The 26,793-nt window shown below is 44.1% G+C and overlaps 1 protein-coding gene and 1 pseudogene across 1 annotated transcript in view; both read right to left on the bottom strand.

The window, feature by feature from the left end:
• LOC119251166 (class I histocompatibility antigen, Gogo-OKO alpha chain-like) overlaps nucleotides 1-26,793 on the bottom strand; it is a 194,944-nt pseudogene that overhangs the window by 128,615 nt on the left and 39,536 nt on the right.
• LOC119251165 (patr class I histocompatibility antigen, A-126 alpha chain-like) overlaps nucleotides 59-26,793 on the bottom strand; it is a 41,343-nt gene continuing 14,608 nt past the window's right edge. Inside the window, exons 2-8 of the mRNA XM_037518613.2 lie at nucleotides 3,653-3,810; nucleotides 3,073-3,342; nucleotides 2,555-2,830; nucleotides 1,713-1,988; nucleotides 936-1,055; nucleotides 508-540; nucleotides 59-370 (exon numbers count right to left, since the gene is read on the bottom strand). Coding sequence (XP_037374510.2) covers nucleotides 291-370; nucleotides 508-540; nucleotides 936-1,055; nucleotides 1,713-1,988; nucleotides 2,555-2,830; nucleotides 3,073-3,342; nucleotides 3,653-3,713 — 1,116 coding nt within the window. The 5' untranslated portion in view covers nucleotides 3,714-3,810 and the 3' untranslated portion in view covers nucleotides 59-290. The remainder of the gene's footprint in view (nucleotides 371-507; nucleotides 541-935; nucleotides 1,056-1,712; nucleotides 1,989-2,554; nucleotides 2,831-3,072; nucleotides 3,343-3,652; nucleotides 3,811-26,793) is intronic.

Below are 26,793 nucleotides of genomic sequence, written 5' to 3' on the forward strand. Positions count from 1 at the left end.
TGGTGGTGACAGAACTATGAGGACTACATTTGAGAGAGAAATCAAATATTATACAAAAATTAACAATGAGTAGATTTAATTAAAAATTTATATCAATCACCGACAGCTGGAGAACAAATAAAATTAAATAAAGCAGAGGATCCTGAAGTTACAAAATGGGGGTGAGAGAAATCCTATAACATTCAGTTCTACACAAGGTAGAGCTCTCACACTTGGTGAAGGAAAATAATATTGAAGAAATTCAGGTGAATCACCTTAAGTGATAACATTCTCAATAGTCCACTGCATCCTCAGAATGTCCCTCTCACAGATCCCCTCTGGTGTGTCCTAGGGGATGAGAGACATCCCAGAGTTCCGGGTACTGTTTCTGCTGAGAAAGCACAAAAGAGAACCTGGTCAGAGCCCAGAGATGAGACCCTCAGAGGAACTGATGAGGGTGACTCCCCCTAGAGTTCCCTCTACACTGTCCTCAGGGACTCAGGGATCCAACCCCTGATCCACACTTACCTGTACACTGAGTGTAGCTTCCTCTTTGTCCCTCTATAGGAAGAAACATCATGTGAGACAAGGGAGGAGTCAGCCCATGGAGTCCTAAAGGAAACCCAAGCCTGGACCACAGGGTAGTTTCTAGAACTGTGACTGAGATATATATGGGATATATGAAGAATGGATATGAAAGGGAATTGGAGTTTTTCCACAGCAGGGTCCCTCCTCAATGGCATTTACTGGGAAATAGATCCCCATCACCACAATTATACCATGAACAATTGGTAATTCATTTTCAAAAGTGCTTTACAAAAAACTGAGTGTTAGCAATCTGTTCCAGATTGGATAACACATGTGTGTGGATCATACTCCTTACTAACCGGATAGGGCAATTTCTCCCTGGGATGTGAAAGCCCCCAGTGGATAAGCTCCCCCACTCCCTTCCCTACCTGAGCACTTCTTCCTCCACATCACAGCTGCAGCCAACCCAGCTCCAGTGAGCACAGCTCCAAGGAGAACCAGGCCAGCAGTGATGCCCGCAGTGGGGATGGAGGGCTGAGGAGGGGGCACTGGAAGGGAAGGAAAGGTGAGATGCTGAGCCCTAGGCCTCGACCTGACACTATGAAGGTCTCTAGAAGGGATCCTGATTCATCTGAGCAGAAGCCCAGGACCTCCCCAGTGGTGCAGAGTGTTGAGCGCACCTCTGTGGAGCTGTCTACAGCCACTGCAGTGTGGGTTTGATTCCCGGCCATCAGGGAGATACCCACATGGCAGGGCAGACCACTCCTGTCTTGCCTGCTGCTCACCTCAGCAGTGTTTTTGGTCATCTGCCTGTTCTGCTCCCCACTCGGAATCTGGTGAATTCTCCCACCCTCCTGCGCCTCTGGCTTATACCCCAGTTCTTGAATAAATAAGCAAATCTTTAAAAAAAAAAAAAAAAAAGTCCTCTCTGGTGTCCCAGGGGCTTGAGATGCAACCTATGAAGCTAACTGCAGCCACCACAGCACAAGTTCGATCCCCGGCCAGGAAGTGTCCCAATGGTGCAGCAGATATCACCTGGCTTGCCTGCTGCTCCCCTCAGCAGTGTGTTTGGTCAATCTGCCTGTTCTCTCCCCACTCTCTCTCTGGTGGATCCTCTCGCCACCCACACCTCTGGCCTGTGCCCCCTGATTTTGTGTGCATAGGTAAATAAATGTAAAAAAAAAAAAGAAACTCAGAATCCTCACCCCATCTCCGGATTCGGGGCTCCAGCAGCCCCTCATGCTGCATAAGGCACGTGTATCTCTGCTCCTCTCCAGAAGGTACCACCACAGCCGCCCACTTCTGGAAGGTTCCATCTCCCCCAGGTCTGGTCTCCACCAGCTCCATATCCTGGGTCAGGTTCTCCCCATCTCGCTGCCAGGTCAGGGTGATGTCCGCAGGGTAGAAGCCTAGGGCCCAGCACTTCAGGGTGACCTCACAGCCAGAGGTGAGGTGGAGGGTCACGTTTGTCTTTGGAGGATCTGAGGAGAAGGGTCAAAAAAATCACACTTTGTGTTTTTCCTACCTGGACACTGAAGCAGCCCCACTGACCATCCTCAGAATGGACATGACAATTGGTTTGGAGGGAGGAAGCACAAAACCCAGAAACCAGCCTAGCCTGGGGGATCTGAGATAACCAGGTGAGAGCCCAGGGTAGGAGGATGCAGGTCTCTAAGGAGAACACAGACTTTTGCTCGCAACCTGGCTGGAGGGTGAATGACACAGAAAGGCAGGAGTCAGATTCAAAAATGTTCTCAGACCAGACACAAGACCTTGAAAGAGAGACTCATGGTTCCCAGGATGGCTGCTGGGTCACAAGGATCCAATAAGAGTTATTTCAGGATGGCCTCCCCTCCCTCAGGAGAGACTGGATTCCTTAACCGTCCAGAAAAGTGGTGTCTTCTGGGCGAGTCTCTCTAGCACAGAACATGACACCCAGGGGGACTCTCCCTCCCTGCCCAGAAAGCAGCTGCTGTTCTGCCCATGATTCCATTTCCCTGTGGGGCGCCAGAAGAGGGGAGGTCCGAGGCCTCGTGGCCCCTCTTACCTGTGCGCTGCAGCACCTCCTTCCCCGTCTCCAGGAGTCTGCGGAGCCGCGGGAAGCACCTGCTCTGCACACTGTGCCTGACGCGCTCGGCCCTGCCCGCCGCCTCCCACGCGCGCTGGGTGATCTGAGCCCCCGAGTCCGCGGGGGTCCAGGAGCGCAGGTCCTCGCTCAGGGAGATGAAATCCTCGCCGTCGTAGGCGAACTGGTCACACCCGCCGAGGAGGCTCAGGTCTGGCCCCACTTCACAGCCAAACATCCTCTGGAGGGTGTGAGACCCTGAAACCCACATCTGCTGTCAGGCCTGAGGTCACACTCCTGCACCCCTACCCTCCCCTCCTTGAATAAACGTAAATTGAAAATGAAACTTCAGGCAGGAACATCCCCGGGTTCTTCCCGGTGGAGGGTCCTGGCAGATCCACCAGCCTCGAGGGGTGAGTGGACCCTGAGACCCGGGACACCCCGGCCTTATGGTGGGAATGGGGGGTGACCTGACCCTGGCTCCGCTCCGCGAAGCTCACCGTCCTCGCTCTGGTTGTAGCGGCCGCGCAGGTCCCTCAGGAGCGCTTTGAGCCACTGCGCGTTGTCCCTTTGGTTCTGAGTCTCCTCGTCCAGGTCCTCCTGCCCCACCTGCCCCGCCCAGGGCGCCCGTGGCTCCGCACTCTGGCCCGGAGAGTCGCTGTCGAACCGCCCAAACTGCGTGTCGTCCATGTAGCCCACGGCGATGTAGCGGGGCTCCCCGAGGCCGGGCCGGGACATCGCGGTGTAGAAAAGCCTCAGGGAGTGGGATCCTGGGGGCGGGAGGGGAGACCTGGGCTGACCCTCCTCTCAGCGCAGGCCCAGGGCCCAGGGAGATGGGCCTGAAGGGGAGAAAGGGGCGGGGCCGTGAGAGTGAAAAGGGGCGGTGGCCAAGAAGGGCCCAGACTCAGGGGACCAGAGCACTCAATGGAGGCGGGAGGGACAGAAGGGGCCAGAACACAAGGGGCCTGAAGGGGAACATGAGGTTGGGGGGAGATGAGCCTTTCCTGGGGTCCTGCACGCGCAGTGGGCTCCTGGCTCCTCCCTCCTGGAGCAACAGTGTCCAGCTGGACACGCACTCACCCGCCCGGGTCTCCATCAGGGCCAGGGGCCCCCAGAGCAGCAGCAGGAGGGTGAGGGGCATCACACCCCATCCAGGGGCCTGGGGAGAAGGAGTCCAGGAGTGTCCTTGGAGACTTTGTAACTGGAGCAGGATGATGCTGATTGTCTTCCCTGGACACCTCAGGAAATGAGGAGAGAATGGGGTGAGTGTGGGGTCATCAAGGCTGCCCCACCCCACAGAGCCTGTGAGAGGGAGACATGATGCTGTGACAGTGTGACATCCACAGACAGGGGAGGCTCCAAATTCCCTTCCCCACCTTAGGGAGGAGTGGATTTGGGCTGGGAGAAGCAGCAGCCTGGAGGAATGAAGAAGCTAGTGGTATTTTCAGATAATTGTGAATATTGATACTGAATAAAACTATACAGGTGGTATTTTCTCAAAGGTTATTTGCAAAGTAAAACCTGAAATAATATCATGGAATTTTCCTATTCTGTCACATTTCCATAGGCCTCTCTTGCACATTGGTTGGAATTTGTGCTAATGTATGATTTTTTTAAGGTGATACATTGTTTTACTAAGTTACATAGATTTTTATTTTATACATTTTTACATCATTTTCATTTTTGCACAATGTATGCATTTTCATCTTGGTTATAGTCCCTCTACAATTCCCACCTCCCTTATTATGATCCTATTCCCTCCTTCCCCCATCCAAGTGTGTCTCTGGTTTATAGCTGCTGGTTGATTTTGATTTTTACTTTATTATAATTAGTCTTTTTCCTGGTCCCTTTTTCAGGTTTTTCTAAATCCCTGCTATGAGTAAGACCATCCAGTATTTTTCTTTTTCTTTCTGGCTTATTCTGCTGAGCATGATCCGGTCCAGCTCCATCCATGTTGCTGAAAATTGCATGTGTTTATCTTTTTTGATTGCAGAGTAATATTCCATTGTGTATGTGTACCACATCTTCTTGATCCAGTCATCTTTTTTTGGGCATTTGGGTTGTTTCCATAGCTTACCTATTGTAAATAGTGCTGCTCTTAACATAGGGATGCAGGTGCCCTTTTGAATTACTGTTTCTGTGTCCTTTGGGTAAATACCTAAGAGTGGAATTGCTGGATCATATGGAAGCTTCATCGTAGGCAGGTTGAAGAATTCCACACAGCTTTCCATAGTGGCTGGACCAGTTTGTACTCCCACCAGCAGTGCAGGAGAGTTCCTTTTTCTCCACATCCTTGCCAACATTTGTTGTTGTTAGTTTTTTAAATATGTGCCATTCTCACTGGTGTAAGATGGTATCTCAAGGTAGTTTTGATTTGCATTTCCCTGATTACAAGTGATGTTGAACATTTTTTCATATGCCTGTTGGCCATTTGCATTTATTCTTTGGAGATGTTTGTTTTTAGCTCTTCTGCCCATTTTTTGACTGGATTATTTACTTTGTTTTTGTATCATCTCATCAGCTCTTTGGAGATTTTTGTGATCAGTCCTTTATCAGTAGTGTTGTATGTAAAAGTTTTCTCTGAATTGGTGGGGTGTCTCTTTGTTTTGGTTACTGTCTCTTTTGCTGTACAAAAGCTCTTTAATTTGATGTAGTCCCAGCTGTTTATCATTGGTTCACTATCACTGCTTTGGGTGATGTGTCTGTAAAGATGTCACTCAGGTGTATGTCATGTAGTGTTTCGCCTATATATATTTTCTGGTTTCAGATCTTATGTCTAGTTCTTTAATCCATTTTGAGTTGGTTTTTGTGCATGGTGTGAGGTAGTAGTCAAACTTAATTCTTTTGCAAGTAGTGACCCAGTTTTCCCAGCACCATTTATTGAACAAACTTTCTTTGCTCTGTTGGATATTCTTTTTTTTTTTTAAGATTTATTTATTTATACAGGAACTGGGATACAGGCCAGATGCATAGGAGGGTGAGAAGATTCACTGGAGACAGGGTGGTGAACAGAACAGGCAGACTGACAAAACACACTGCTGAGGGGAGCAGTGGGTGAGACAGAAGAGTCTGCCACGCCATGTGGGATTCTTGCCCACTGGCCAGGATTGAACCCATGTTGCAGAGGCTGCAGACAGCTTCACAGTGTGGCGCTCAACGGCCTGCACCTTCCATTGCATATTCTTTGCTCCTTTGTCAAAGATTAGTTGATTGTAAATCTGTGGGTTTATTTCTGGATTTTCTATTTGGTTCCATTGGTCCATTTGTCTATTCTTGTTCCAATACCATGCAGTTTTGTTTATTATGGCTTTGAAGTCTGGGAGTGTGATACCTCCATTTCCTTCTTTTTTTTTTTTTTCAGGAGAGCTTTGGCTATTCAGGGTTTTTGGTATCTCCTTATGAATTTCATCAATATTTGTTCCATTTCTTTGAAGAATATCATTGAAATTTTTATTGGAATAGCATGAATCTGTAAGTTGCTTTGGGTAACATGGCCATTTTTATAATGTTAATTCTCTAATCCATGAGCAGCTGTCATTCCATTTCTATGTGTCTTCTTCTATTTCTTTTAACAGTGTTTTTTAGTTTTCTTTGTATAAGTCCTTTGCCTCTTTGGTTAAGTTTATTCCCAAGTATTTGAATTTTTTTTTGTTTCAATAATAAATGTTTTTTTTTATTTCTTCTTCTTCAGATTTATTGTTAGCATATAGGAAGGCTACTGATTTTTGTCTGTTGATTTTGTATCCCACCACTTTACTAAACTGATTGATTAATTAGTTTTTCTGTGGGTTTTTTTTTTTTTGTTCTTTATGTATATTATCATATCATCTGCGAATAGTGATAGTTTGACTTCTTCCTTCCCTATTTGCATTCCTTGTATGTCTTTCTCTTGTCTTATTGCTCTGGCTAGGACTTCCAGTATTATATTGAAAAGCAGTGGTAAGAGTGGACATCCTTGTCTTGTTTCCAGATCTTAATAGAAAGACTTTTAACTTTTCACCATTGAGAATGATTGAGAATGATATTGCCTTTATAATGTTCAGGTATGTTCTTTGTATCCCGAGAATTACAAGGGCCTTTATCAAAAATGGATGTCGTACTTTGTTGAAAGCTTTCTCAACATCTATTGATATTATCATATGGTTTTATATTTCTTTTTGTTGATGTGTTGGATTACGCTGATTGATTTATGGGTGTTGAACCATCCTTGTGTCCCTGGAATAAATCCTACTTGGTTGTGGTGAATGATCTTATGAATCCATTGTTGGATTCTCTTAGCTAATGTTTTATTGAGGATTTTTGCATCCGTGTTCATTAGAGAGATTGGCCTGTAGTTTTTTTTTTTTTTTTGTGTGTGTGTGTGTGTGTGCTGTCCTTGTTCAATTTTTTTAAAAGATTTATTTATTTATTTATTTGTACAATCACTGGGTACAGTCAGAATTGCAGGAGGGTGAGAGAATTCACCAGAGACAGAGCGGGGAACAGAACAGGCAGACTGAGGAAGTACACTGCTGAGGGGAGCAGCAGGTGGGGCAGGAGAGGTCTGCATGCCATGTGGGACCCTTGCCAGCCAGCGGGGATCGAACCAGTGCTGCAGAGGCTATGGGCAGCTATGCAGCCCAGCGCACAACCGCTGCGCCACCAGGGAGGCCTGTTTCATAGAACTTGTTTGGTATTAACCCTTCCTTCTCAGTTTTTTGAAAGAATTTGTGTAGGATAGGCACTAGTTTGTTTCTGAATGTTTGGTAGAATTCATTTGTAAATCCATATGGTCTGGGTTTTTGTTTTTGGGGAGGGTTTTGATTACCATTTCAATTTCACTGCATGTAATTGGTCTGTTTAGGTGTTCTATATCTTCTTTATCTAGCTTTGTGTGATTGTAAAGTTGTAGGAATTTGTCCATCTCTTCTAGATTGTTGAACTTGTTTACATATAACTGTTCATAGTAGTTTTTGATTATTATTTTGATTTCTGCTGTGTCTGTTGTGATTTCTCCTCTTTCATTTGTGATCCCATTTATTTGTGATTTCTCCTCTTTCATTTGTGATCCCGTTTTTCCTTTGTGAACCTAACTAGGGGTTTGTCTGTTTTATTTAATTTTTTGAAAAACCAGCTCTTGGTTTCATTGATCTTTTGGATTGCTTGAACCTCATGAGACATGGACACTGAGTAAAGGTGACAAAGACACATGTAAACCTGACCTGAGCCCCGTGCTGGGAGGAAGGAGCATGTTTATTGTGAAAGCAGAGAAGCATGAGCCACATTGAGGAGGCCTGTAGCCTAATCTGCATCCTGGTCCTGGCCCCATCCTCGCCCTCATCTGTTCTTCTTCTCATTTATTATGCTCTGAAGGACAGGCCTCCCCCAGATGTTCAGAAAGGGGTCGACAAGACAGGCCACTTTGGCATGTGAATTATTTCCATCTGAGGTTCATCAGGGTTTCATCTGAAGAAACGGTTATCACTTCTGTAACTACCTTGTATGAAAACTGGTGGTCTTACCCAAAATTAGGGTTATTACCAGAAAAGAGTTTTTTACCCAAGAAACCTTCCTATATGTCAGGGTAAACATAATTATAGAACATCTGGTCTTCGTCATATGAGCCCACCCTGTCCTTGCCATGTGACCCCCTCCTCTCTCCTGGAGGTCCCAGGCCCCATCTCATTCCTTAGCTCAGGAGACACACCCTCGTTTCCTGCATGGATTTCAGACACTCATTTAGATGCAGATTCCCTATACATATATAGGGAAATTTGGTTATTTTCTAGTACTAAAATAAAGGAAAAAAGAAATAAAAGATTTTATAAAATATTCAGGTGCTCAGAATACGAGTTCTTGAAAATTAGAGATTGAATCACAGAAATGAATAATTCAGTAGATGAAATGGAATATTAAAATCTCACTCCCACTAAGTAATACAAATGGAAAAGAAATGACAAGCAGAGAGAAGACATACAAGAAACTGAATCTATCGACCAGGAGATTCCAACTAGTTAATAATACAAGTGTCTGAAAGAATGGAGAGTTGAAATGATGAAAAAAATTCAAGAAAATTCCTGAGCACTCACAGATAAAATGTGCATGCTGAGTGTCCTACCTGGTTCCTCCTACAGAGGATGAGCAGCCCCACACCATGACCCGCCCCAGGAACTTTCAGAAAGAGGCTAGAGACGGACAGCCCTTGGGGCCCTCAAGAGACAACTCAGGCCTGGAGGCTGGAAGACCCTGGAACCAGGCCTGCCCAGTCCTCAGGGGAATCTAGCCCAGACCCTATGTCAGGCCAAGGTGAGGGAGGTGCTGGGGCACAGACATTCACTTCAGCTGTTCGTGGTCTCAGGGGTTACTGCCCAGGTCACTCCTCTAGTGGGCAAAGGCCACTAGTGGGCAAAGGGGAAACAAAGATGATGGACACAGAGAACAGGACACAGGAAAATCAACCACAGGGGAGTGGGGACAGGAGAGAGGCCAAGCGTAAGGTGAGGCATCTGGGCCCTCAGCCTGCCCAGGTGAGCAGGACCCAGGCCCAGGAGGCAGGACTGAGGCTGTGGGACAGGGGTCTGCCCAGGATGAAGTGGGCAGAAAAGCTAGTATGTGTGATATGTCCCTGGAGATTCTGACCCTGAGGTGGTCTTGGGGGTGATTAGGAATGAACACAACAGGAACTGAGCTAGTGAGGGGAAAAGATAAGCATAACTCAGAGCCAATAAAAAAATCAGTCTAAGAAGGAAAGTATCCTGGTCTACTCACTGCTCAGCTGTGACTGGCGCATGAGGTCATAACGATGCAAACCCCAGACCCTAGTGTGTATCTCAACAACCTGCCATAGGGGCCTCAGGGGGCAAATGCCTGTGCTGTGGGCCTGAGGGGCCACATTCGAGGCCTCCTTGCCACTCAGCCAGCTCTCAAGGTCTGGGCAAGAGGCCTGGGCAGTGTGGGCAGGGACTTCTCCAAGATCATGGCTGAAAGATTACATGTGAAGGAGCAGAGAGCAGGACGACCTTCAGGGGCTATAGAAAGGCTTCCGGAAAGACAGTGACAAGCCTCCCTGGGGAGGAGGCTGCAGCTGCTCACCCAAGAGCTGAAGCACCAGGAGGAAGCCCTTCAGAACATGCCCCTCAGGCCCTTCAGAACATGCCCCTGTGCTCTGTGGTGCCCAAGTCCTGACACAGGAGACAACTTTCTTGAAAAACACAATTCAGGGTAGGGAGGACATTAAAAAATGTGAACAGGATGCATATCAATCAGTGGAAGTGTCGGTAGAGATGGACCAGGCCAACTCCAGAGAGCAGCTGTTGCAGAACCTCCAAGAAGCAGAAGCATGAGCATGTTGGGAGCTGACACTGAGGAGATATTGAAAACTCAGAGCCATGATTTCTGCCAGGCTGACAGGCATGCGCAACAGCTTAGTGGTGGTCTCACCCTCCAGGCTGCTCAGAAAAATGGGTGCCCTTGGAGGCTTTGAAGGACAGGCTGGAGGCCTTGACCTGCCCCAGAGTGTGGCCACATTTGTGGGTCTTGGATTATCATGTGCCTCAACTGTTCTATGTCTTTGCCTTGATTGTTCTTCACTTTGACAATTATGTGCCTCTCAGTGGGCAGAAACAGGGAAAGTTGGAGATAAGGAACCTCTTGAGCAAAGGTCCTGGTATGAGCGTCTATATGTGCTGGAAACAGCATGTGCAGGAACAGCAACAGGTGTGATGGTGAGAGCAGCATAAACACTGAGACTTTCCTTACTTCTCCCTGTTTCCCCACCTTGGCTGGGCCGGCTGGTGACACGTCCCCCGACACTTGTGTGTTCCCCGTGTGCCTGCTGCTGCTTTGGTCTTTTCAACTTTCTGTCTGATGCTAAATAAAAATGAGACTGCCCTTGGAGCTGGGCTGCCCCTTCATGGTGTGTTCCCTCTAGGCTTCTCATTGTTCTGCACATGGACTCCGAGTAATCCTTTTTCATCCCGCTGCCACACTTTTGCTTTTAAACTATGAGGAAAGCACTTAAAGTGAAGAGAAACAGCATAAATTACAATTACAGAGTCTTTGAAAAGTGGGAGGATAAAAAGTAACCAAGTACCAGCTCCATAAATTACTTCTAATCCTTAGACAATACAGTCCTCAGTACCCAAAAGGAGGGAGTTAGACCTGGAAGCCTGGGGAAGGCAGGGCAGTGGCTGAGGCCATCAGCGGGACCGGAACAGTGTCTCCCCTTCCCGCGTGGCGTCTCTGGGATCAGCACTGAGACCCGCTCAAGGGGATAAAAGATCTGACACCCAGAGGGCTCGGGGCTTCCTGCCCCAACGCGTCCTTCTCCTCTCCTCCCTCTTCTGCTGCCTCCAGCACATTCTGAGCCCCCCATAGAAATACATTTCATGAAGCATGACAATCCAAGGGAGAAACATTATTTGAAGAGGAGGCCAGTGTCCCTAACATGAAAGTTAGCCATTTGCTGTTTGTTTGTTTGTTTTTTAAAAAGATTTACTTATTTATTTATACAAGCACTGGGTACAGTCAGAAGCACAGGAGGGTGAGAGGATTCACCAGAGCCAGAGCGGGGAACTGAACAGGCAGACCGATGAAATACACTGCTGAGGGGAGCAGCAGGCACAGCAGGAGAGGTCTGCGCTCCATGTGGGACCTTCGCCCAGCAGCCTGGGATAGAACCGGTGCTGCAAAGGCTGCGGGCAGCTTCACAACCCAGTGCTCAACCACTGCGCCACCAGGGAGGCCCAGCCATTTGCTGTTTTTAAAGAATTTAGAAAAACTAATTTCTGACAATAGTATTCAAAGTTCATTTACAAAAGAAATTTTTGAAGCTGTAGAAATTGGGCATGAAATGACTGCATGGGGTTGGAAAGTCCTTATCGAAACAGTACTAACCACTGGGCACCCCCACCCAGTGATGCAATGGGTTGTCTCAGCACTATGAAGCTATCTGAAGCTACTGCAGCACAAATTCAATCCCCAGTCATGGAGCTGACCCACATGGTGCAGCAGCCCTCTCCCGTCTTGCCCACGACTCCCCTCAGCAGTGTATTTTAGTGAATCCACCTGTCCTGCTGCCCACTCTTTCTCTGGTGAATCCTCTCACTCTCCCGCCCCGGACTACAGCCCAGCTCTTGTACGCATTAATAAACAAAATAAATGTTAAAAAAAAAAATACTAACCACTGCTCAATTTAGTGTCTGGCTTCAGGGTCTTTCACCACAATTAGAAAATCTCCACTGCAGTTGGCTGGGGCGGTGGAGGGGCGGTGGGGAGGGGCTGTCTCTGGTCTCTGCAAGCACTGGACCCTAGTGCTAGAATCATGGGCTTGTCTCTGCTGCCTTCGCTCGGGGTGGGGGGAACTGCACCCTTCTTTTGTCCACCATGCAATACTGTTCTGGTCTGCTCTATGGGTACAAATTTCTATTTCCCTGTGTTTTCCTAATCTTAAAATTTGACTGTTTAAGGTAAAAATTGCTAAGTTTCTTTAGACTTGTAATAAACTATACAGGATGCTAAGTGGTTGAGAAAAACTTCTAAATTGCTTATTGGGTCTGTGAAAATTTAAGTTAAAACTTATTAACCTGGTAAAAACTATAGAGTGAAAATGAAGCTTTGGGAATTAAATTCCAAACCTCATCTAACTGGTGAGAGTCCAGGGACAAGCAAACTACAAAATAAGATCTTAATGTGTCTCTTTTCCTGTACACCTCATGGTCCATAAAAAAAAGTTAAAGCCAACAAGTCACTCTTAAAAATACAAATTTGAGGGCCTCCCCGGTGGCGCAGCGGTTGAGCGCTGGGATGTGAAGCTGCCATGGCCTCTGCAGTGCCGCTTCGATCCCCGGCTGCTCCCGGCCACCAGAGGAGGGTCCCACATGGCGCACAGACCTCTCCTGCTGCCCGCTTCTCCCCTCAGCAGTGTGCTTCGGTCCTTCTGCCTGCTCTGCTCCCCGCTCTGGCTCTGGTGAATTCTCTCACCCTCCCACGCTTCTGACTGTACCAGTGCTTGTATAAATAAATAAATAAATCTTAAAAAAAAAAATACAAATTTGAGACATGTTTTATCTAAAGGAATTAGTAAAAACAGCTTGTAAATCTAATCAATAAAAATGTCTCAGTGTTTTCACAGATAGAACAACTACTTCTTAAAACTAATACACATGATCAAAGTTTTAAAACGAAAATCAAAAAAATCTCTGTGTCTATCACTGTCTTATGCTTCCAGGAGGTTAATTATAAATGGTGCCTATACAAATGCTATCAAAAAATCCCTAATTTTGGGCCTCTTCTGGTGGCACAGGCAGTTGAGCGCCACACTGTGAAGCTGTCCTCAGCCTCTGCAGTGCCCTTTTTTGATCCCAGCCAGCTGGGGAGGGTCCCACATGGCATGGCAGACCTCTCCTGTCATGCCTGCTGCTCCCCTCAGCAGTGTATTTCATCAGTCTGCCTGTTCTGCACCCCGCTCTGTCTCTGGTGAACCCTCTCACCCTCCCACGCATCTGGCCAGTACCCCGGTTCTTGTATAAATAGATAAATAAATCTTTAAAAAAAAAATCCCCAATTTTGAGATCACAATCTAAAATATTGGTAATCAAAAGCTAGTTCAAAACTTAGTGGTTGAATTTGAAGCACGTATGCCTTAGGGTTATAATGTTGGGTATCAATGCTTTATGTTAAATGTCTTTATTTTTATAAAGAAGAACACAGTTTTCAGCAACGAAAAAAAGAGGAGTAATTGCGCTAGTCTATATCAAAAAAGATAAGTTTGATTTTGATGATTATACCTAAACTTCTCTTGATAAAATTATTTTCCAGAAAAATCCCCAATTGACTTCTTTCTTTTCCTTTTTCCTAGCAAAAATTTCAAGAATGGCATCTATAGCCTCATGGGCAAGTTACTTAGCAGTACTGAGTTCCTCACATGTATGTAGGAAACATATATGATATTAAATCTCTCTGATTTTTCTTATTTTTCATCAATCTATCTAGTGCTTGCCTAAGAAAGAAATTTGGTTTATGGCATTGTTACAATGTGCAACTCTGGAATTAATTTAAAATTCTAGTCCTAAGAAAAACTAAAAGCTACGATTGGTATCTCTCTCTTAAATTTGTTCTTTTATTATTATTTAAATGGTGGCCAAATTTCATATAAAACTAAGGTTTTACTAAGTTTAACAATGTGAATTTGCTAAATAATTATAATCACTTTCTCTAAAATTATTGAGCTTTCAAGTTTACTTTTTGTTTCTTATTATAAGAAAACTAAAATTTAATGTTATCTCCCCTAAAAAAATTAAACCATTTAAAATGTGTGTATATGCATGAGTTATCCATTACAAAGGAATGATAGCATAACAGCTCTTACAATGTCTTACAATCTAAAAATTAAAAACTAGGATGTCATAACTGTAAATGTAAATAAAGTGAGTTGTGTTAAGGAATGTATTTGAAATGGATATGGTGAAGGTACTGGGAAACATTGAGTGTCAAAATACAATGGTTATCTTTAAAAAGAAATGGTATAAAAATAGGAAGGCCACAGAAAGAGTTGAAGGTCTAAGAGAGGTATCTGAAAAAAAATGTTAGGTGCTCGAATGACTTGCTGTAGAAATACATAAGTTTAGTATCAGTAGTGTGCTTATGTAAAACCAAACCTGAATTTTTACCGGTAATAAGGACTTAAGTATTCTTAAACTGCTCTGACTAGCTTTTTTTTTTAATAGTTTTTTTTTTAAGATTTATTTATTTATACAAGTACTGGGTACAGTCAGAAGTGCAGGAGGGTGAGAGAATTCACCAGAACCAGAGCAGGGAACAGAATAGGCAGACTGACGAAATACACGGCTGAGGGGAGCAGCGGGCGGCAGGAGAGGTCTGCGCGCCATGTGGGACCCTTGCCTGGAGGCCGGGGATCGAAGCTGCGCTGCAGAGGCTGTGAGCAGCTTCGCAGCCCATTGCTCAACCAATGCGCCACCAGGAGAGGCCCTGCTCTCACTAGTTTTTGAAGACAAGTTAAGGACTGTTTATGGAATCTAAAATCTTGGTGCTGGGCCTCCCTGGTGGCCCAAGGGGTTAAACACCGCACTATGAAGCAATCCACAGCCTCTGCAGCGTGAGTTCGATACCCGCTGGCCAGAGAGAAATGCGCATGGTGAGGGAGACCTCTCCTGTCTCGCCTCTGCTCCCCTCAGCAGTGTATTTCAGTCAATCTGTCTGTTCTGTTGTTCTGTTCCCCACTCTGTCTCTGGTGGATCCTCTCACCCCCACCCCCGCATCTCTGGCCTGTACCCCAGTTCTTGTATGCATAAATAAATAAATCTTAAAAAAATTAAAAAATAAAATTTTGGTGCTTTTTTACCCTCAGGCTACATGAGATAAAATCTTTTCCTATCAGCAATGCTAAGCCTCATCACAGAAATAGCTCTGTTCTTAAAAATGCTTATCACTGAGTAATTAACTATTTTATAAAAATCTATAATTTGTTAATCCTGTGAAAACTTCTTTGATACCAAAAATTCTAAATTAATAAAGTCTTTGTCTTAAAAGGACCTCTAAGACAGCGAATAAAAATGTTTTCCTTATAAAAACAAATTGGGTTCATCTGCGTATATTGCTAAAAATGCATAACACATTAAATTTGAGTCTTCCTTCCTATTCCTCTATGGGGACAGGGCATCATAACCAAATTCCAAACTAACAGCCCATTGGCTCTTCTAGCCACTGCTACAAAAGGTAAAAATAATACAGAAGCCCCAGGTCTCCAATATAATGATACCTGACAAATAGACCTTACATTCATGTCTCTAAAGACACCTATTCTGCATTATCAAGCCTTGGCCCAAACAGGGTAAACTGTTAAACACATTAAAAAACACCTTTTATCTGCCACAGCAGCAATGGGAATCCCATCACAAATAAAAACTGGTGATAGACCTGCTTACATCGCCAAAGCCTGCAACTCTTTCCTGCTAGTTTGGAAAATTCAACATGTGCCTGGCGTCCCTTGCAGCCCTATGGGGCAAATTACAGTTAAAAGAGCCAACAGGCTCTTTAAAACACAACTTATAAAAGAAAAAAAGGGGTCTCTAGAGAGCAAGTTGCCCCCACAGGAACAAATATATAAAGCTCCATTTACTTTAAACTTCCTAAATTGCAATCCCTCCACCCTAACAGCTGCTGAGGGCATCTCAATCCTGCTGAGTCTGGACGAGACCTGCGGTTTGTACCCACCCCTGCTACCAGGACCAAACTGGTCAGGACCTTCTCATTACTATCCTGGGAGAGGGGGCAGTGTATTTCATCAGTCTGCCTGTTCTGTTCCCCACTCTGTCTCTGGTGAATACTCTCACCCTCCTGCGCATCTGGCCTATACCCCAATTCTTGTATAAATAAATAAATAAATCTTAAAAAGAAAAAAAGTATCAGGCATCCCTCTCCATTGTCTCCTGTAAAATATCATTTTTGGTGCATCACCTTAACCTTCCTCCCCCAAGTGATCCATTAAGGAGCTTATTAAGGCTAGACGCCTTTGTACGGACCAGTAACGACACTACAGCTCAGGTCATGATCTGTACTTCCAGACCCTAGATTTTTATTATGACGTCCAGAACACCTAACATGACAGTGACCACTTATTCTGCTTCTAGCCAGCAAAGGCTTAAAAGTGTTAATACCAGGCCTCCCCTGGTGGCACAGGCAGTTGAGTGTGCAGTGCAGTGAATCTGTCCACAGCCTCTGCAGTGCCGGTTCCATCCTGACTGGTCAGTGAGGGTTCCACATGGTGAAGCAGACCTCTCCTGTTGTGCCCGCTGCTCCTCTCAGCAGTGTATTTTGTCAGTCTGCCTGTTCTGTTCCCCACTCTGTCTCTGGTGAATCCTCTTGCCCTCCCGCAGATCTGGCCTGTACCCCAGTTCTTGTATAAATAAATAAATAAATCTTTAAAAAAAAATTGCTAACACACCTTTCATGCCAATGCCACATGGTTAACCCCTCGCATCACTCACCATAACATCACTAGCCTTAACAATGCTTATGTGCTCATTCTAAAACAAAGAGCTGAGGCCTGGCTGCCAGATCATCTTACCTGTGAGTGGACTGGACAATCTGCTGTTGAACAAATTACCAATGCTTTAGAATATACTCTCCCAAAAAGATTTTCCGGTGTCCTCATAGCTGTTATTATTGCTGCCACTGCTATGGCTGCGACTGCTGCTATAGTCACCCTATCTCACTCTATTCAATCTGCACAGCAATGAAAAGATATTTTCAAGTGTTACTTCTGAACTCCTGACTCAAACCACCAGTGATAGGAAATCTTACAGGGACTAGATGCCCTTGAGGTGCAGTGTCCTGACCTGGTGAACATCAACAAGCCCTCAGGACATGCACCAGACTTAGTTGTGATGCCCAGTACCACTCAATGCGCATTACTCCTGTTTCTTTTACCACCACTTCCTCTTGGGGAGATGTCCAATGGCACCTTCACAGTGCCTTCCACAATCATCTGGGACGAGATACTCTAGATCTCAGAAACAAACTTCAGCAACAAATGGCTCCACTCCAACAAGAGGCAAAAAAATGCCAACTTCAGCCATCTAAATGATCTAGCCCACTGGTTAAATCCAACAAATGGTTTTCAGATCTCAATATCAATATCAGATTATGACTGGATTGGGTATATTATGTATTTAGTGTTTTCTTTCAGTTCTAAAGGCCCACTGTCCCTTGTTTCCATGGACCGTACAAGCTGAGGCCAGGCTGATTCTTCTACAACCATCACAGTATCAACCCCTTTGTGTGTCTCCTGCTGACTCCTCTCCTGATTCTGACCCACCACAAAATAAAAAGAGAGAAAATGTGGGAGCCTGGATTATTCTGTCTTGACTATTTTCTGCCTCTCAGAATATGAACAGAGAAGGTTTAAGATAAGGAACATCTCAGGGCAAATGTCCGAGTATGAGGATCTATACATGCTGAAAACAGTATGTGCTGAAAACAGCAATGATATTCTGCGTAGAGTAGCAAAAACACTGAGGTTAGCCTTGATTCTTCCCCTGATTTCTCAACCTTGCCTGGGGCCAGGTGGTTACACATTCCTCACACACTTGCATGTTCCCTGTTTGCCTGCTGCTTCTTTGATCTTTTTTACTTTCTGTCTGATGGTAAATAAAAACAAGACTACCCTAGGAGCTGGGCTCTGTCTTCATGGTGTGGTCCCTCTAGGCTTCTCATTGTTCTGCACATGGACTCTGAGTAATCCTTTTTCATGTCACTGCCACATGTCCTAACGAGACACACATTCCCTGCTCAGTCTGTGGTATTTTATGAACATTTTGAAGCACAAAGCAGAGTTGAAATAACAGTGCAGAGCACACCACCTAGATCCCAGAAGTAGCACTCGCCACATTTGCTTTATCACTTATTTTTACCCACGGCTCTGTCTCTCTACTCATCCATCTTATTTTTCTCATGCATTTCCAAGTTAGTTGTACATGTCACTATCTTTCATTTCTCAACACTTGAGCATCTAATTTACAACTAAAGTTCAAACTGGGTTAAGTTTTTTTTTTTTTTTTTTAGATAAAACTCTGGAGAAATCCACAAATCTGAAGTATACTATTAGAGGAGTTTTGACCCTTGTCAAGAACATTATGATATATTATTCTTTTCTTCTCTTGGAAACAATGAACATTTAAATAATTCAATGATGTGTCAAACTTCACAATATAACTTATCAGTCCCCCCACCTTTTGAGTAACTACCAAGGTCCAATCTGAAGCCTCCCTGGCCCCTCCATTCTCAGCATGTTCCTGTGACTCTCCTTGGAACAGAGTCCATGCCTGAGTCATCTTCATGGTTGTTTATTTTTATTACCTTTATTCTGATAACTTTGATTTTTCAAACTTACGTATATTTTTAGGGGTTATAGGTACAAAACTCCAAAATATATGTTATCAATCCATATAAATGTGGCATATCAATATATGATGTGTTATTTATCTTTGATCTTTCAACAAATAAGTTTATCTAACTCTCCCTTTTCCTTTCATCCACAAGGCTTTCAGATAATCATAAGCGGCAGTTTAGTTGTTTTCATACCTTCACAGCCATATATTACCATTTATATCTATGGTAAGTATTTTTATTATCAGTTTGAGAGACAAATTTGTATTTACAGGCAATGTCTGAAGCATCATTTCATTAGAGCAAGAGATGATCATTTCTTTTTGAAAAACGAATGTCTGAAGTTAGATGAAAGACAAGGAAATAAGGCTTCCGTGGTGGTGCAGGGATTAGTGTCAGCACTACCAATCTATCACCAGCCACTGTGGCATGAGTTTGATCCCCAGCCAGGGAGCTGACTCACATGGCACAGCAGACCTCGCCTGTCTTGCCTGCTGCTCCCCTCAGTGGTTTATGCAGTCACCCAAATCACATGAGTACTACTTTAACATTATATAACAAGTTATTAATAGAAAACCCAAAAGTCAGAAACCTTATAGCCTTAAACTTCAAATCAGGGCCTCCCCTGGTGGCGCAGGCAGTTGAGCACAGCTCTGTGAAGCTGTCTGCAGCCTCTGCAGTGCCGGTTCGACCCCGGCCGGCCGGCGAGTATCCTACATGGTGTGGCAGGCGTCTCCTGTCTCATCAGCTGCTCCCCTCAGCAGTGTATTCTGTCAGTCTGCCTCTTCTGTTCCCCACTCTGTCTCTGGTGAATCCTCTCACCACCCAGCACATCTGGCCTTTACCCCGGTTCTTGTATAAATAAATGAATAAATCTTTAAAAAAAAAAAAAAAACCTTCAAATCAATCATCAACATTTCTTAGGTTTTTGAAGACATAAAAATAAAAATCATTTCATATAACAACATGCAAACTATATACCTTTATAAAGTGGTGGGACAGTCAAACTGTTTCCTAGGTTTTAGCGGGAGACTCAATAGGGTGAGAGAAGGCAGGAGGGTGGGAGGGACAGAAAGGGGTCAGGGCAGGCTGGGGTCAAGGGGGACCACAGGGTCAGCAGTGGCAGAGAGGGCCCTTTCCTGGGGTCCTGCGCCTTGCTGTCGGGGCTGCCCTCTGAAGCCCACACTCACCTGCCCAGGTCTCTGTCAGGCCCAGGGCCCCTGCGAGCAGCAGTAGGAGGGTTCTGGGCCTCATGACTAGTGCTCTTGAGATCTGGAGATACACTGAGTCCAGACTGGTTGCAGCTGTGATGCTGATTGGCTAATGAAAATAAATCTTTAAAAAAAAACCCTTTAAAGGAAACCCTCCAGGTAAGAGGGGGGGGTGAGTCACCACTGCTCTAAGGAAGACTTAACACCTGTTGTGTGAGAAAGAAGTTAAACTGTGAGGAGATGGGGAATCCCCAATAGTAAGCTGAGACCCTGAGAACCACACCCAACACCTGGGACTTTGCCACTCCCTCCTCTCCTGCACCAAGACCTTTGTCGCACTGTTGCCTCCCTGAGTCCAGGCCAGGGACTGGGTTAGCGATTTTCAAGCTTTTTCGTTTCAGGATCTCTGCACAGTTTTACAAATTTGTGAGGACCCCAGTATAATTTTAGGAGGTTATAGCTCTCGGTATTTACTACATGAGGAATAAAAACAATTTAAAGCTGTTTTTGTTTTAGAATAATATTAATAACCCAATGCATGTTCAAAGTGTCTTAAAGAAATATAGATATTTAATGAAAATAATCAAGGTAATGAGTGGATCTTTTACAGCTTACATTTTTACAATTATTTTTCTTCTCAGTCTCACTAGAGGAATGTTGGATTATCATATTTTCTCCTGCATTTACTCTTTGTTTTGGTTGGCCAATGAAAACCTATACAACCTGTCATTGTCTCAACCATTGTTAGCAAATATTTAACCTTTTTGTAGGGAGGTGAGTAAAATTCAACCTGTCAATACTGTCTGGGTGTCCATGCAGTTGGTGAGCTGCAAAAGAAGAATGTGGGTGAACTCCCCCTTGATGTGACACGCGAGAACAGGATTGACGACGGGAACATATCTGCCAGACTTTTGCACTCAAGGAGGGGTGGAAGAAGAGCAGACTCAGAAATTGGGTAAGTGGGCACAGTCCAATGTGAAGGGTATCATGGACTTGTTGAATGACCAAGTCCGCCTGTTTGGCAGGTAGGGCCAGTTTGTTATTTACCATAATCCACCCCTGGGCTATTTCAGTTCCTCCTTTTGACATGAGGAATTGGCGTTCATTAGGCTCCTAAGTCGGAGTGATGGAGGGGACAGATAGAGAATAGGGGCAGGGTCTGCAGCAGAGTCAGTTGTGGGAGCCCTTGCTGCTGCATCAGCCTTGTTATTCCCTGTGGTCACGTAAGAATTGTCCGTGTGGTGTCCTTCAGAGAGGATCATGGCGACTTCAGTTGGAAGCTGCAAGGCCACTAGAAGCTTAAGGATAAGTTTAGCGTTCATGATGGGGGACCCCTTGGTGGAAAAGAACCTCCTTTCCTGCCAAATCGCAGCGTGACTATGAGCCATAAGGAAGGCATATGTTGAATCCATGTAGATGTTGACTTTCTTATGAGACAAGGCAGATAATTACTATCATTTATCAACTGTCAGTAGATTTTCTTAAAGGGACAGCTCCCTTTTATTTCCTAGAAAGTGTGTACAGGTTAAACACATCTAAATAATGATAGTTTTTGTCACTCATCTCTTCAAGTAAAGATGGTAGAACCCTCCCCCCACCCCCCAAAAAAAGGTCTAATTCACCTCCTACGAATTAGTTACCTTGGGACATAGCACTTTGGATTGTGGCAGAAGTGACTTACATGTGCTCTATGTCATCAGAAACTGGGTTTACTTCATCTCCAGATTCTCTCAGGCTTGAGGATGTTCCCTGCTTTCCTGAGCCTCCCTGTCCAAGGCTCCACAGCTCTTCACACTGGACAGGATGGTCTCTTTCCATGTCCCTGCTCCCTCCCTCCAGCTCCCTCCTGTGCAGCCCTTCTCTTCTGGGCTCAGGTGCTGGACCTGCCTGGGGAAGGTTGACAATGATGGCTCATCCCCAAACTGTGGCCTCATTCCAGTTAACACTTTGCTGTTACTCATTGTTCACAACAGCTGACAGTACTTTTTACTCCCTCCTGATCTGTAACATTTGTAACATTTTGTAACATTTTGTATTTTTATAGTGAACACAGATTATATCCTAAGAACTATACCACGTATATGTGTGTATACACACACACACATGCACACACACACACACATCATAACCAGAATAAAGCAGGTCTTCCTAAATTTTGAAAGGGACAGTGGGTGGTATTCTTCAGATTCAGCACAGAGCTGAAGGGCTGGGCTCCGTGTCTGCTCTGGGTGGGGCCCTCACAGCCCTTCCTTTCCCTCCTCAGGACACTGTTCTCTGTGGGGCCTACGCAGGGTCTCGCCCTTCTCTTCTGTGTGTGGCCATTTTTTCACTATATTGTAGGTTCTGATGCTTTTAAGAAAGTGGCATGTTTAGCTCTCTTCAGTGGGAAGGTGTATCCATCCTCTCAGCCCACCTGTGTCAGGTGGAAATTCTAAGGCAAAATCATGCAGTGACAAGATGGCGGGTCCTAAAGTAGAGGGTCAGAGCCTGAGAACACATGCCTGTGGGGATCTGCCAAGTGTTTCATAGTGTCAGGGATTGTTGTGTAATTTATTTTTGATAATAGATGATTTTGATAATAACTAATATTTGCATTCACACACACAGAGGATTCATAAATACTGAAGAACATAAACAAATACATAAGTCACCTCATCCTCAGTCAACCAAGACTCCTCTATTCTGAAGCCACTGCAGTCAGCAGCTTCTCATTTCTCTTCCCAGAAAAGTCTATGTATGCATTGATGTGAGTGTTAGGTCTATAAAAGAGCTTGGGCCACAGACCAGGAGAAAATATTTGCAAAATACGACTGTGATATAATACATGCTTTAGAATATGCATGGAACCCTTAAAATTCAACAAGGAACAAATAACTTTTTAATATTGAGCAAAACTCTGAGTAGTTTCCGAGGAAGCTATATTGATGGCAAGTAGGCATATAAACAGAAACTCAGCATCATATGTTGAAAGACATAAATAGATACAAGTGCAAATTAAAGCAACATGGACACGCTATGCAAACCAATTATATGGCCTAAATCCAAATCCTATTACAGCAGCCCCCCTTTAATCATATGGTATGTATTCCAAGACCCCCTGTGGAAACCAGAATGACCAATAGTATGGAGCCCTCAATACACGTAGATTTCCCTCCACATACATACATATGATATGTTCACTTTATAAATTAGGCACCATGTGATTAATAACAATAACTTTAAAACAGGACAATCAAAATCACAACATACTGTAATAAAATTTGTGTTGAGTGTGGTCTGTCTCTAAATATCTTATTATGAAAAAATTTTGAACCTAGTTTAATTTTGGGAAACTGAAGCCTTGGAAAGTGAAACCTCAGATAAGAGGGGGCACTGTGGGTCTGCTACTGCACAGTGGCCTGTTCGGCCACCATTTTGTCACCTATAGCTCTAAGCAAGGTCAAGATGGCCCGATCAGTTAGGTACAGAGCCCAACCCTTCAAGGTGCCCTTCAAATCAAACAAGAGCACAAAGCTGGATCATGCTGGGAAGGCTATGTATCATGAGGTATGACCGGGAACTCCCAGGAGGCTTAGGACCAATGCATAACACATACACCCAACTTATATATTAGGAGGTATGACCGGGAATGCCGGGGGGCCAAGGACCAATGTATGACAAGGGACCCTAGAAGCTGATCAGTGGACTGCCTTGTTGATAAGATTAGAACCATGGCTGGGGATTAGGGTGTGATTTCAATGACAATACGGAGTCATCAAGCAGATGAGAAGTGCCTGGAGGGCAGACTCACAATCCTGATCTTCTACACTCTTTCCCTTTCTTTAATCTCCTTCCCCTTAATCTCCTTCCCCTTTCCTTTTGCTCCTCCCCCTTACAACTGATGCTGTGAATCAATAAAAAGGCCAGGATCTTGCTCTTCAGCAACATCCTGCATTAGGTAGTCTGCTCCACTACTCCTGTTTCTTTATCAGTGTGGTGTTGCCGGACACAACAAATGGCGCCCGAACAGGGACCCCACACCCCGCTTCTCAAGCATGGAGAAGGGAAATGGACATCCTCTTCAGCCTGGCCAAAAGGCTTCACAGACCCAGAGTCTGCGATGAAGCAATAAGAAGGTGTTTTCAGTCGTGTCTTTTCTATCTTCTTTTTCTTCCAAATCAGCCTGGTAAAAGGCCCTTAGACACTGAGTCTGTGACGTTAACTTTCTTCTGTGAGTTTTTCGGTTAAATCTTTCCTTTCCCTCTTAGAAACATGAGTAATAATCTCACACCCTCTCAGATCAAATATAAAAAACAACTGAGAGCCCTGACACTTACTGGTTTGCCATTTACTGTTTTTTAAAAAAAATTTTGAAAAGGTGTTTCCAAAAATGGTAATCAAAATTCATTTACAAAAAAAAATTAAACGTTATAAAAATGGGTATAATATGACTTCAAGGGACTGTAAGGTTCTTAACAAAACAGGACCAACCCACTGCTATGGTCTAGTGGAGGGCTGCCCCTGGTCTCAGCAAGCAGCTGCCTGCACCTTTTGCTCCAGTGTTGGGATCATTGGCACATCTCTGCTGCTTTCCTGCTGAGGGAAACTGGACTCTGCTTTTGTCCACCTTGAGATACTGTTCTAGTTTGTTCTATAGGTTAAAAAAAATTCTGTTTCCCTGTGTTTTCCTACAAAATGCTTATTGGTTAAGTAAAAACTCCTGACTTCCTTATTGGACCTGTAAAAGTTTTCCTATTAAAATTAATTGACTTGGGCTTCCCCTGGTGGTGCAGCAGTTGAGGGCTGGGTTGCAAAGCTGCCCACAGCCTCTGCAGCACCGGTTCAATCCCCGGCCATAATCTAATTTTGGTAAACTAGTTCAAATTTAATGGTTTAATTTAAAACATGCATGTCTTAAGGTTTTAAGATTGGGTGTTAATATTTTATGTTTAAATGTATTTTTCTTAAAAGGTAATACTTGTGGTATTCAACAAACTCAGTAATTAACTAAAGTTCCTTTACAGAAAGACTAATCCATTCTAAAAAATCTTTGTCACTCTAAATAATTAAGTATGTTATAAAAGTCTGTAAGTTTGTTAATCCTGTAAAAACTTTTTTTCTAAAACAATAAACTCTTCATTTTGTATAAACTCCTACTTCACATTTACTGGACCTGGTCAAATTAACAACTTTACTTCCAGCTCCTGGGTTTCCCACTTAGGCTCTTTCTCAGCTGTTTGACATCTCCTGCTCTCACTCATAAAACAAAACAATTAACGTTTCTTAACAATTAACTTCACTCCTCTTGTTTGGTTTGGACAGGTACAACCCTAAATTCTCTCTCCCCTTAATTATTTTAGACACCCCCCATTCTCCTACAAAAATTATATAACAATTGGGCCTCCCAGGTGGTGCAGTGGTTGAGGGCTGGGTTGCGAAGCCGGTTCGATCCCCGGCCACCAGGTGAGGGTCCCACATGGTGCGCAGACCTCTCCTGCCACCCACTGCTCCCCTCAGCAGTGTACTTCATTGGTCTGCGTGCTCTGCTCTCCCCTCTGGCTCTGGTGAAATCTCTCACCCTCCTGCGCTTCTGACTCTACCCAGTGCTTGTATAAATAAATAAGTAATTCTTTTTAAAAAATTATATAATAATTAATTTCACCTTTTTACATTATTAAATAAATTTTTCTTCCCTCCTAGCCTAAAAATCATCTACTTATTTTTCTCAAAGATGTTCCTTGTTACAAAAAGGTCGTTCTCATTGTCAGTCCTTATCCGGATATTATCCTGGCTGTATTAACACAGTTCTCTCTAAACAGGAAACATAATGGCTCCCTGATCAGTCAACAATTTCAAATTGTTTTCCAGGATTACGTCGGATCATTCTTTTATTCAACACCCCTGAATAAACACATTCAATCCCTACAGCTTCTCCCTATTCATTCCTTCACTATTGTTAATTCTCCCATTCCCCAGGCTCTTACTATCTCCGTAGATGGTTCCCTCACTACAGGCCATGGAGTCATGGTCCCAGCCCACAGATATGGATGCGACATGGCAAACTACCTATATGGCACCTTTTCCTTCAGCCCCAAGTGCCAAAATAGCAACTGTTATTTTGGCACTTTCCTCATTTCCTTCACAGAAATAAAATAACATTTTATCCCAACAGAACCAAGCCCTAGGCCCTTCATCTTGTATCGCCATCCAGTAAAAGGGCCATCTTGGCTGGGACCTTATCCTTTTTAACACGGGAGAGAGGGTATGTTTGTTTTATAATTTACAGGACCTGGCTTCCAGCGAAAGCAGTGCATCCCTATCATGAGCTGGCATCAAAGAAGGACCAATCCTTTTCCAGAGCTCCAGCCATAACATGGGGGAGACATCAAGTACCTTACATCATTGATGGAGACAATATTGGCTCAGCAGGGGGTACCTGCCACATCAACTAACCTCTTTGTGGCCTTCAGATCCTGTCTCTTGGCTAATAGCAACATTGCAGCTTTATTCTTCTTAATATTACTACCCATTACACAAGCCCATGTTAAGTGGGCCCATGTTTTGAATCCCCTAGCCTTTCAAGTCATAGGTTAAAATGACCCAAAACTGAATAAATCTAACAAAAGAGGTAAAGGACCTTTACAAAGAAAACTATAAAACACTGTTAAAAGAAATAGAAGAAGATACAAAGAAATGGAAAGACATCCCCTGCTCATGGATTAGAAGAATAAACATTATTAAAATGGCCATCCTACCAAAAGCAATATACCGATTCAATGCTATTCCAATAAAAATTTCAATGTTATTCTTCAAAGAAATAGAACAATTATTGATGAAATTCATATGGAATCACCAAAAACCCCGAATAGCTAAAGCTCTCCTGAAAAAAAAAGAAGGGAATGGAGGCATCACACTCCCAGATTTCAGGCTATATTACAAAGCCATAATCATCAAAACTGCATGGTATTGGAACAAGAACAGACACACAGACCAATGGAATCGAATAGAAAATCCAGAAACAAACCCACAGATTTCTGGTCAACTAATATTTGACAAAGGAGCAAAGAATACGCATTGGAGCAAAGAAAGTCTGTTCAATAAATGGTGCTGGGAAAACTGGGTCGCTACATGCAAAAGAATGAAGCT

Source organism: Talpa occidentalis, unplaced genomic scaffold (assembly GCF_014898055.3).
Source record: "Talpa occidentalis isolate TD23 unplaced genomic scaffold, MPIMG_talOcc4v2.1 talOcc4.2, whole genome shotgun sequence".
NCBI classification, from domain to species: domain Eukaryota; kingdom Metazoa; phylum Chordata; class Mammalia; order Eulipotyphla; family Talpidae; genus Talpa; species Talpa occidentalis.